General features: G+C 40.6%; 4 protein-coding genes across 4 annotated transcripts; 2 read left to right on the top strand and 2 right to left on the bottom strand.

Annotated features, from left to right (window-relative positions):
• Positions 1-272: 272 nt before the first annotated feature.
• On the bottom strand, positions 273-1535 carry HO173_013057 (uncharacterized protein; the record flags this gene model as incomplete). The annotated part of the gene is made up of 6 exons (XM_037314886.1): positions 273-463; positions 605-1152; positions 1208-1249; positions 1299-1406; positions 1454-1468; positions 1513-1535. The coding sequence occupies 6 exons, from the start codon at positions 1533-1535 to the stop codon at positions 273-275; spliced, it is 927 nt and encodes a 308-aa protein (XP_037158238.1).
• Positions 1536-3601: 2066 nt separating this feature from the next.
• HO173_013056 (uncharacterized protein) lies at positions 3602-3810 on the top strand (the record flags this gene model as incomplete). Its single annotated transcript, XM_037314885.1, has 2 exons — positions 3602-3651; positions 3699-3810. 2 exons carry the CDS (start codon positions 3602-3604, stop codon positions 3808-3810), a joined length of 162 nt encoding a protein of 53 aa, XP_037158237.1.
• An 87-nt stretch (positions 3811-3897) lies between these two features.
• HO173_013055 (uncharacterized protein) lies at positions 3898-4856 on the top strand (the record flags this gene model as incomplete). The annotated part of the gene is made up of 5 exons (XM_037314884.1): positions 3898-4003; positions 4059-4291; positions 4347-4364; positions 4430-4695; positions 4793-4856. 5 exons carry the CDS (start codon positions 3898-3900, stop codon positions 4854-4856), a joined length of 687 nt encoding a protein of 228 aa, XP_037158236.1.
• A 6065-nt stretch (positions 4857-10921) lies between these two features.
• On the bottom strand, positions 10922-11446 carry HO173_013054 (uncharacterized protein; the record flags this gene model as incomplete). The annotated part of the gene is made up of 1 exon (XM_037314883.1): positions 10922-11446. One exon carries the CDS (start codon positions 11444-11446, stop codon positions 10922-10924), a length of 525 nt encoding a protein of 174 aa, XP_037158235.1.
• Positions 11447-11710: the final 264 nt, after the last annotated feature.

Genomic DNA, 11710 nt, shown 5'->3' with positions numbered 1-11710 from the left:
CGCTAAACCTACGAAAGAAAACCTTCAAACAGCAACATGAGCGCCTCTCCACAAGCATTCCATCAATATTACGAAAATGTGTTCTTTCGTCTCTTGCAGCGCGTATCGGAACTGTGGAACCCTAAAACAGCTTGCGTTGTTTGTCTTCTACATAAACATCCAGGCGCCAATCCTATTTTGTCAACACTAGAAGGCGCTGAAAGCTTGACGAGTGTCTCTGCTGGGCTGCCAACGGTAAAGCAATGACTTCCGACGGAAAGTCTATGTGTCGTTCAGGAAGCCTCTTCTCCATCCGTATCGAACTTCCGCTTCTTGTTTCGGACTCTGCGGACTAAGGTGTGGCCGTCGTCGCTCTCCTCATTTGAGCTCGATGAATTTGGGAATGATATGGCGCTGACAATCGGAGGGTTGACGCCCACGCTCCCTGTTGCTGCAAGCTCCAGCGCCTGCGGTGAGTCCCGGCCTGACGAAAATGGTGTCAGCAGCTCGGAACTCTTCCCAGCTAACCACGATCCAGCAGTGGCCATATCCAACGCAGCTTGGTGCCGTTTCATATGCGTGTCCACCATAGTATACTATTGCAAGGTCTTCAGGACTATCGTACTCGTAGCAAAAATCGGCCACTGTTTCATGCTCGCGCGACGAGATCGTTGCAAACCAGCCTGAAAGCTTCCAACAGCACGGGCAGCCGCTGATCGTTTCATACCCCCCCACCGCACTCGATTTACACCAAGGGTGGACCTCTCAAAAATTTGATTCAAATGGCGGCCGAGGATCTCAATGTCTGTAGATGGAGGTTTGTTGGCGAAATCAAAATGCAAAGTCACGGTGTGGCGTTTGAGAGCATCTAGATTGGAAGTTTCTTCCGATGATATAGCGGTTCGTGAGCCATCTTCTAGATTTCTGTGGAGTGGATGAAGCATGATGCGACCAGCTTGGGCATCGTCTCTTCGATCGGAGAGCACGGGAATCTGATCACTAGGGAAGTTGGGCGCATGGGACTTAATCTTTCTGAGGAGTTCTACCGTTGTGAACATGCCTTTCTCCTCGACCAAAGCTTCTAGTGCGTATATAAGGGCTGACGTAAACGAGTCTTCACCAGGAACTTTTGTCGTGGCCATCTCTTTGGTCGCTGCCAGGAATTCGAACAATCTAGATCTTATCAGCCGGAAATTATACTCGTGAAAACTTGGCTAATCCGACTGACCTGGGTTGCCCTCTGGTGAGACACAAGTTCCCTGCGTAGCAGCTTCGATGACATGTCAGCAGCGTCCCCTCCACGAGCAAGAGGAGATTACCAGTCAAAGATCTCAAAGACGTCTGCGTCAGCATCGGCCAAAAGCTGCTCGGTCTTATTCCACACGAGCAAGTCTAAGCGCTGCCGTTGATCATTCTCCGAAGTTTGCCTGGGGGTATTAGCAACCAAGCAGTAGGATAGCTATGTTGAACTCACGCTTGCAATACCAGACTGCCATAGTAGCTGCCAGGTTTACCATGACCGGCATAGTATACTATGAGCAAGGTGGTTGGTCCATGGTGAGCGCCGGTGAAAGCAGCTACTATGGTGTTGACCGGCACCTGCGGTTTCCGCTCGATATATGTCTATAGTATAGAGCTAGAGTGAACTAACAGCTAGCTATATATAGGTATGGGTGGGTAGAATAACAAATATATAACGGCTCTGAAAGAGACGAAATCGAATGAAGAGTTATTGACAGGTGCGAAACAGGTGGCTATATAGCTCGTACTGGACACCTGTCTTCTACGCCTTGAAGGGGTACCGACCAGGCCCTGAAACAGGGGCATATCATGCGACCCAATAACCCCCAGTCTTACTGTGGCGAATAATTGAAGCGGGTTTCGAAAGTGCCCTTGAGTTTGAATACTTCCTCTTTCACCGCCAAATCGTCAATACTCTCCGCCCGACACAAAAGTAAAACTCCAATATCGTATATTTCCTCTTGTCCATTAGAGAGTTTGGTAGTCAGAGTCATCCTTCTTATCCTGGGCTTCGTAATTGACAGTGGAAGGTTCTGGTGGTATGTTGATCGTAGGGCTCTTCGTCAGCGGAGATCTGGTATTATCGTCCATATTCGGACAACCAGTGAGAGTAGAGATAGTAGCCAAGCTAATGGGAATACTATGTAAGACAGATCTGCTGTTGGCTCATTTATCATCTAGATTCTCTGCACCGTGCGCCTTCCTTTCAATAAAATGCCTTGCACGGCACAAGGCTGTGCCATTGCCATATGGACGTATAGTGTGTGCCGTACCGGTCGACATCAGCATCAGTCGTGTGCTATGGATGCTTTCAGAGAGGTGAAGGGCGGCCGTGTTACATGTTTAAACCCTGTCTTCGTGAAGGTTCGACGATGTTTCATGGCGGAAAGTGTTTCATGGCGAAAGGCACTTAGCCTCCACTTTCCGATAGTAAAAATCGTGCAACGAGCGAAATGGTGTGCTTACAAAGGCGTCTTTGGAGTCGAGTCTGCCGTAACTGAGCACAGAATCTGTCCCAAGCAGGTGGAACCACGAACATTGGTTGACTTGGTGCAGGGTCTTCGGATTTGGGGAATGTGCTGACAATACATATCTAGTGGATCTCCAATTGCCAATCACCCGGTCACGCGGGGCACCCTAAAGAGCTTCCCTGCATCTCAATCTGCACGATTCATTGGACCGAATTGAACGAAAACGCCTAATTTTATTGGTTTCTGATAAGAAAGATCACTAGCAAAGCAGCAAGCCTCCACTGTTGGTTGACCTGCACTGAACATAGCCTAAAGCGATCATCGAAACCCGTATTCCAATGCACCAGATGCCGATGAATCGCAACCCGACAAGCCGGATAGCAGGGCAGATGTGGGCCAAAGACCTGTTGTAGGGTGAGTACAAAATTGAAAAACTATAACTTATAGTTGGCGGTGAGGTCTAACATGAAGCCGTAGCGTCCAAGGAAGTTCAAATATGGCAAGAAGTTGTGGAAACAGAACGCCCAAGGCATCCATGAGTACGAAGTATCTATCGTGAGCGCGAGATACGATAACGTGCGTCGCTCGTGGATGTACACGCTCAAAGATTGGAAGAATGAGCGAGTCGCAGGCGAGACTGAGGAAACGAAGCTAGGCTGAATGGAGATGGGGGGCTGCAAGACGTTTGACAGGTGCTTGATTCCAAGGAGCACAGATTATGTCGTTCATGTTCGGCCAGGCGTTACAGGGCTTGGAACAGTCGACGATGTTATGGCCGTGTCATCTTTCGATTAGTTAGCTCACGAAATCGATGAATATATATAACGTTGAAGAACCCAGGAGAGAATTATTGAACTACCCTTCAGTCATCTTATATATAAAAAATGACATCTGATGCTGAGGCAAGCCAATTGGAGAAAGGCTTACCAGTCTCTTCATCTTTCTCAGATTCAACTTTCAAGGAAAGCCCCACCGAGAGCACAGAAACAAATACTACGCTTGCGGAAAGAACTGGTTCTTATACTCGCTGTAGATATTAGCAACCAAACTTGTGGGGAGAGATACTAAATCGCACTAGTCAAGTCTAAGATCTTGACCGCGATTCAGCTCGTCGCATCAGGCCAACTGCCATGGAAAGACCCCGCTTGCCAAAGCATGTCGAAGCCCAAAGTCCGCAAACGTGAGTCGCCATAAACACCCAAATTCGCCTCAATTGACCCTTCCTAGTGCAAGATTACCCAAGGGGTTTCCCGAAAATCTCCTGCTTCCTCGACAGCGACGATGCCTTCATGGTATACCGGCGCTTCGGCTCGGTATATTCCCGCCTCTTGCTGTCTAAACAGGACGAGATGAGCAGGATGGAAGCTACACTTCTTGCTATGGACCAAACAGATCAGATTACGCTGATGGCAATGAAAGTTATCTTATGTCGAGATCTTTCGATGTTGAGAGGGAAGAGATTCCTGAGGTGTGGAAGGGGGAATCGAGGGTAAAGCTGTTGGAGAGGATGGAGAAGGTCGCGCTTGAGTATGGTCAGTACCTGCGTCATCGGAACTATGAAGGGGCTTCTGGCTGACTACGATGTAGCGGAATTACTGCTCAAAGCCCAAAAGCTCAAGGCAATGGATAGGCCGTCGAATCGAGACTATCGGAGCGTCTTACACTTCATGGAGAATGATGGAGGTCAGCTTTTTGAAGAGGATATGGGATTTATATATGAGAAAGAAGATCTAATTACTTTGAGACCGGGCAGGGAGTATGCTTGGCTCGATGGACTGCTTGAGCGGACGTTGAAGGTGCTGCGGTGTAGGCTTATCAAGGTAAGTCTAAGTCTCAGAGATCTTATGTCGATGAAGTGTTGACAATCCTTGACAGTTTTTCTTCTGCCCTAAAGTCAGTACTATTTCCAAATCTACTCTCCTATGCCCGCATTTCGCTGTCTAACAGTCCCTCGAAAGGAGACAAGAGACAAGACCGACGACAAAGATATCCACTACTACGACCGCGATAGAATCTCGACTTGCGTGACGATGATGATCACCACCATAGTCTTGGCTCTCCTCGTGGTGCCGATTTGGCTCCTCTACAGATTCTCCATTCAGGGAACAATTGCCACAAGTCCGGATACTATCGGCGTAGTCCTTGTCTTTACCCTTGTGTTCTCTGCTGCCCTCACGTGCTTCACGAAGGCGAAACGGCATGAGATCGTGGCCGCATCCGCAGGGTGAGTACCCCTGCCCCGATCGCTGCCAGGGCATAATTTTAGCTGCGAGGCATGCGTGTTATTCTGTCCCGCAATCGACTAAACTGTGGTACGGCAGTTATTGCGCCGTGTTGGTCGTATTCTTGGGCAACGTGAACAACGTGGGTAGTGTGCCTCGCTAGGGCGACGTCCGCGTTACAACCTTTACGATTATTTCGAAAAGGGGCAACCCTTGGAAATTGATAGCACCTTGGTCCACGGGACCTATCTTGGGAAAAGTTTTGGGCATACATGCCAAGAAAAATGGACTTGAAAAGATCATGAAACAACGCACAGGAAGCAGATGCATGGAACTTCAGGACTGACCGAATCATATCAGAAAGATACTAGTGATGGAACCGATTGCGCACAGGAAACTTGAAAGTTATACATTGAACCGAATATACTCGAAGTGAGCGAGTGATGATGTGGATTGGTATCTTGATACAGCTAGAAAATAAACGATCTATTCTTGCACATGGTCTTATCATGGTCGCGCGGCACAGTGTTTGTGCAACCCTGGCGTGCTACTGCTACACCATTTACGCAACGATGGAACATTGATGAGGCATGAATGCTGAAACGAAGATTTTGGTTGCGCCTATGCCTAGTTGCATGAGGAGGCTCCGACGAAAATAGCATACTCTGTAAAGTATACTAATATGGGGTATTCGTATCCGTAATCTTGGGGGGGGGGTTCATTTCTCAACATGTAAAAGTTCTCAAGATGGGAATATACTGGTAGAGAAGGTCAAATTTTTTTTTTGGTTTGTTTTTTTTTTTTTTTAAATAACAGTATGGGGGGGCCCCGGGCCCGGGGAAATGTTTTTTTTTTTTTTTGGGTTTTTTGTTTTTTTTTTTTTAATCCAGCACGATACTAGGTGGGGGGCCAGGCAACCAGTTTGTGTGTTTTGGTGTGAGATATGGTCTTTCTTTAATGTGGAAAAGAAGAGGGGGTTTGTATGAAAAACCCCCCAATGTTTTTAAAAAAAAAGAGGGGGGGGGGAAAAAAGTATTTTTTTTAAACCCGCAAAAAGAGTCATCATCAAGACCCGAGAATGAGGAGTCAACGATCCGCCTCGGGACAAGTCTTGGCGTAGCGCACAACTCCGCCTCTTCAGCTTTGGGCTAATTACTAATTCATACCCCGAAACTATAGATCCTTACCGAATCATACCCTAATTACTGAATCATACCCCTAGAGATATAATTCGATATTATGCTATTATTTAGGATAATCGAGTTATAATAAACGCAAATTAGACGATTAACCTAGAGTCTATTCGACTATCGATATCTTTAATTAAATTAACTTATATCAAATAGCTAAATACATTAGATAAAAGACTAAACTTATTTATAGCTCTATCTCTAATTTATAAATATATTACTAATTAAAGTAATAGAAGTCTATCGTCTTTAACTATTATTAGTCTTACTAAAAGCTATTATTTAAGTAATACTCTTATCTCTATTACCTTATTCGCTTATAATAATATTCTTATCTCTATTATCTTATTCGCTTATAATAATACTTTTATCTCTATTATTATCTTATATAATTAATATAGTAATTAACTTATTAGACTTATAATCTAATTTCTCGATATCGACGCCTTTATCTAAGAGTATACTTAATAGAGTATATACTTTAATCCTTCGTAAGCTATATAAGAGAACTTCGATATCGCTTTCTAATTATATAAATAAAATAATTTTACTCGATAGTCGAGTAGATAAGAAAATAGAAAGATTAAGTAAGTTATAAGCGGCTATTTAAGATACTAGCTACTTACTCGTTAACTAATAACTAGTTAATAATATAGAATTTTTAAGCCTCGATAGAGTAGATATTATAGTTTATTTATTTTTTAAATAAATAATAAGAGAGGTATATAAGTATAACGCTCTATACTCTATTAAAGTAATCGATCTTTAATTATATAGATTATTCGCTATCCGTTTATTTAGATTATACTTTCTTTAATATATTACTATCTTATTAATAATATAAGAAAAAGAATTCTTAGTATTATTATCTTTCGGATTATATCTTATTTAGCTCTTAAGATAATCTACTATATCGCGTAATTCTAGATCTTCTAAATGTCTTATTTAGCGACTTAAAATACTAGATTTAACTTATAGATAAAAGGAAGACTTCGAGATATCGTCTTAATCTATAATATCGAATTATTACTTTCTTATTATATATCGATTATCGAAACCTAAGCGAGTTATAAAGCTTCGTTAAATATCTTTATATACTTCTATTATTTCCTCGAAGATTTCTTTCTTATTAATTAAGACGTTTTCTAATATTCTATTTAATATACTTACTTATATCTTAATACTTTTCTATATTAAGATATACTTATATTATTATAAGCTCTAAATCGTTAGTTAGAGTTTATTAAGTTATTAATTTACTATTATCTTCGCTCTAATTACTCTCTAGATCTTTCTTATTAAAATAGCTATTATTAAGATTATCTTATAAGTTATAAGACTAACTCTTATTATTCGATATACGCTAAGAGTCGTTAATAAACGCTAAGTTCGCTTATTAAGAATTATTCTATTATTAAAAGATAATACGATAGCGATAGATTTGGTTTTAACTATATATAAAGTTAGAAGTCGAATTTATATAAAAGTATCAAAATAAGACTCTCTTAGGCCGCTCTTAGCTATCTTATTAATTTTATTACTTAGTTAATATAATATAGAAGATATATTCTAGAAGAGTCTTAAGAGAATAGATTATATTATATACTATCTAAATTTTAAATAAATAATAACTTACGTATTATCTCGCTTATAGTTTTTATAGCTATAATTCTAATAAACTTAATTATAAACTTAATATTATTAATATTATTCGAAAAGCCGTTTTATAAATCCTCGCTATCGCTCGTAGTATTAGAACTAATATTATTATCGCTTATAAAATTAGAAGAATTAAGGTCTACTTTATTATAAGTTTTCTTATTATATTCTACTTAATTATAAGTACTATATCGAAGACGTCTTATTAACTTATTATAAAGCCTCTTATTAAGTTAAATTCGTCGCTTCTTTAATTATCTTATATAATATACTATTAGAGAAGTAATATAGTCTTTTATAATTTTAAGATTTATTACTTAAATTAACTTTATTATAAAGACTTAATCGTATATATTTTAATATACTATTATAGAGTATTTATCGTTAATATACTTCTTCGCTTCGAGGTTATAATAACGATATATTATTATAGCGTATTTATAAAGTAATTAATTATCTTAATAATCGATATAAATATACTCTCGCTTAAATAGTTTAACTATATATTTAGTATTATTAGAAAATCGAATTATTATATAATAGTTATTAGAGAATATCGTCTTATATATTTAATTACTTATTTATATATTATCGAGATATTTTTATATATAATTAATAAGTCGCCTAACTCTTAAAGTCTTTACGTTATCAAATAAATATCTTTATTATTATTATATTTTAGATATCGACTATAAGAATAATTACGAGGCGATTTCTTAAACTAAGTTAATAAGTATTCTAACTTTTATAAATATTAGAGATAAGTTAATTATAGCGAAGATAATCGAAGGCGTAAATACTATATTACTCTAAAGAAATCTTATAAATATAATTATCGTATTTGTTATTTATCTCTTAAATCTTTAGAATAGAATTTTTAAAGAAAGTTCTATTTTTTATATAAGCATATCTCTAAAAGAGCTTTACGCAGTTCTTATCGAACTTCTTTTTTATATTTCTCTTTAGATAAAAAGTATAGAAAGCGTATTTTATAACTAAAAAGTTCTTATATATAGTAGATATTAAATTCTTAATTCGATTACTTATAATAATAAAGTTATTCTCGTTAATATCTAATAGATAAGAATAATATATCTTTAGAAATTAAGTCTAATACTTCTCGAACTCGATAGAAACTAGATTTCATATAATTAAAAGAATCTTATTATTATTATTAAGAGTAGTAATAGTAAATAACGTTATTCGATAAGTTATAGTATAATAAGCTTCGTTTATAATAAAAAAGTTTCGAATATACTTAGAAGTATAGGTCGTGGTAATTAGAAATATCGTATATCGAATAAATCGATATTTATTATTAATATCTATTTTTGTTTATACTATACGCCGGTTATTAGCTATATCGTCTTTTATCTTTATAAATAAAGTAGATATCTTCTAAAAGAACTCCGCGTCGTCGCCTTAGAGTATTTATTAGAATATCTACTTTAGCTCGATAGACTTATATATAAGTTATAATTACTTTATAATCTAATCTCTTATTAATTCTAATATACTTTATCGTTATAGTCGGGTCTTTTATAAGAGCTATTATAATTCTTAAATTTAAGATAATTAGCTTTATCGAGTACTTAAGTTTTTTTTAATTATAAGTAAATATTAAATAGATATATAGCTCGTTAATAATAAGTCCTGGGCAAGACACTGGAGAAGAACTCAGAATCTTGTTCTGGCACGCAGACAAGATATGGCCAATATCTCCAGGATCTCTGAAGGACATGGCAGGCATGGCAGGCATGGCACAGTCAAGACCAGCATGCGATCCGGCAAAACCTCGGACATGGTGTTTTGAACGAATTGAAACCATCCGATGTCCGACTGCTACCGCTACACCTCGGCAAATCTTCTCCAGTCAACGGCAGGGGCTATGGATGTTGAAAACAGGGCAAGCAATAGGCGTGCATCTCCGGCTACCAGCCATGGGGGCCATGGCTATTGGAGGGGGGTAGTGTTACGAGCGTACCCTTGACACACCACTCCCCTATGGCTAGCGGGCCTTGGCGGAGGCATCTCCTACTATATCATGCCTCCTTCCTACATACATAGTTCGGTAGCCTTATTATCCTAGTTCCACCTCACCCATACTGGTATCGCACCTAATATGCTGGTTGTAACGCCTATATCGTATAATCTAATACTTATTCTTAGCCGTTTTATAATACTTCTATAATTACGATTTTTAAGAGATCTTATAATGTCAGGGAATGAACCGTGTATCGAATAATGATATTAGTGGTGTCATATGAATGGAATATTAACTATGAAGGTTGCTAAGTAACATGTGTGCCGAAGTCATCAGAGTGCCAAGCCGCCAAGGAGCTAGCCCGAATGGAGTCTAGCGCAAGTCTGGAGAAGGAATGCCGGTTGAAACCATGACATTACCCCCCCCCTCAAATGGCCATGTCCCTATGGTCCAAATCATGGCGACGGCGAGGTGGCAACAGCGAGACGATCGTCATGATCCATGGTGCACTGGCCTTTATGGCCTGAAGCATATTTGCTACCCCCTGAAACAACAACTTTGAACTTTTTCTCGCAGACACTCTCTGTGTCCGACCGTGGCATTGAGCCAAATCATGCAGCAGGCCTGCGGACGCAGGCAACAGGGGTATCAATGTGGGGCAATAGCCCGGGAAGGTGCTTGAAGTAATGGTGTGGGGTGCTGAGAGGTGGTGTGGTGGATTCGTGGTTTTGGCGCATTGCCGAAAAAAGCGAAAAAAAATCGAAATCGAATGAGGCCAATGTTCAAAAACGCAAAGTCCGATGATTTACCGAATCGAAACTGATTTGAATGCCTAGCCGCATGCGGCTAGGCGGAACGGTTGTTCATTCACATCGGAATCCAGAGGCTCTGCTGGAGTGACCGTTTCTTCTTTGATAGTCAAGGCCTGAATTTTGGCCTGTAATTCCGTGTTCGTAGCAGTGAGAGTCTTTGCATTGGAACGATGAAGGTCCCGTGACTCTCGAAGTTAATATTATGTCAGGGAATGAACCGTGTATCGAATAATGATATTAGTGGTGTCATATGAATGGAATATTAACTATAAAGGTTGCTAAGTAACATGTATATCGAAGTCATTAGAGTGCCAAGCCGCCAAGGAGCTAGCCCGAATAAAGCCTAGCGCAAGTCTAAAGAAGGAATGCCGGTTGAAACCATGACATTACCCCCCCCTCAAATGGCCATATCCCTATGGTTTAAATCATGGCGACGGCGAGGTGGTAACAGCGAGACGATCGTCATGATCCATAGTATACTAGCCTTTATGGCCTGAAGCATATTTGCTACCCCCTGAAACAACAACTTTGAACTTTTTCTCGCAGACACTCTCAGTGTCCGACCGTGGCATTGAGCCAAATCTCATGTAGCAGGCCTGCGGACGCAGGCAACAGGGGTATCAATGTGGGGCAATAGCCCGGGAAGGTGCTTGAAGTAATGGTGTGGTGGATTCGTGGTTTTGGCGATTGCCGGGATGCAAAAAGCGAAAAAAAAATCGAAATCGAATGAGGCCAATTCGTTCAAAAACGCAAAGTCCGATGATTTGCCGAATCGAAACTGATTTGAATGCGCTAGCCGCATGCGGCTAGGCGGTCCAGTCTTGGTAACTTCCAATTTGATTGGTTGTTCATCCACATCGGAATCCAGAGGCTCTGCTGGAGTGACCGTTTCTTCTTTGATAGTCAAGGCCTGAATTTTGGCCTGCAATTCCGTGTTCGTAGCAGTGAGAGTCTTTGCATTGGAACGATGAAGGTCCCGTGACTCTCGAAGTCGTGTTACGGTTGTGTTGAGATTCTGAATAGTAGTGTTGAGGCCACGAATCTGGGCCTGGTAATGCTGAATCGTCAATGACGATTCAGGACGGGTTTCTTCTTGATCCGAGTCCATAACGGATCAGGTGGAGATCTCTCCACTGATGCAGGCAGGTAACAGGTAAGGCAAGCGAGAGATAGTCGAAATATCTCCCCGCAGAGGCAGGGTAGGCAGGCAGGCAACAGGTAAGGCAAGCGAGAGATAGTCGAAATATCTCCCCGCAGAGGCAGGGTAGGCAGGCAGGCAACAGGTAAGGCAAGCGAGAGATAGTCGAAATATCTCCCCGCAGGGGCCTGGTAATGCTGAATCGTCAATGACGATTTAGGACGGGTTTCTTCT

Source organism: Letharia columbiana (assembly GCF_014066305.1).
Source record: "Letharia columbiana isolate WasteWater2 chromosome Unknown xfSc0000022_s0, whole genome shotgun sequence".
In the NCBI taxonomy this organism is placed as follows: domain Eukaryota; kingdom Fungi; phylum Ascomycota; class Lecanoromycetes; order Lecanorales; family Parmeliaceae; genus Letharia; species Letharia columbiana.
Note: the sequence above shows the minus strand (reverse complement) of the source record. Positions and strands in the feature narration are given on the sequence as shown.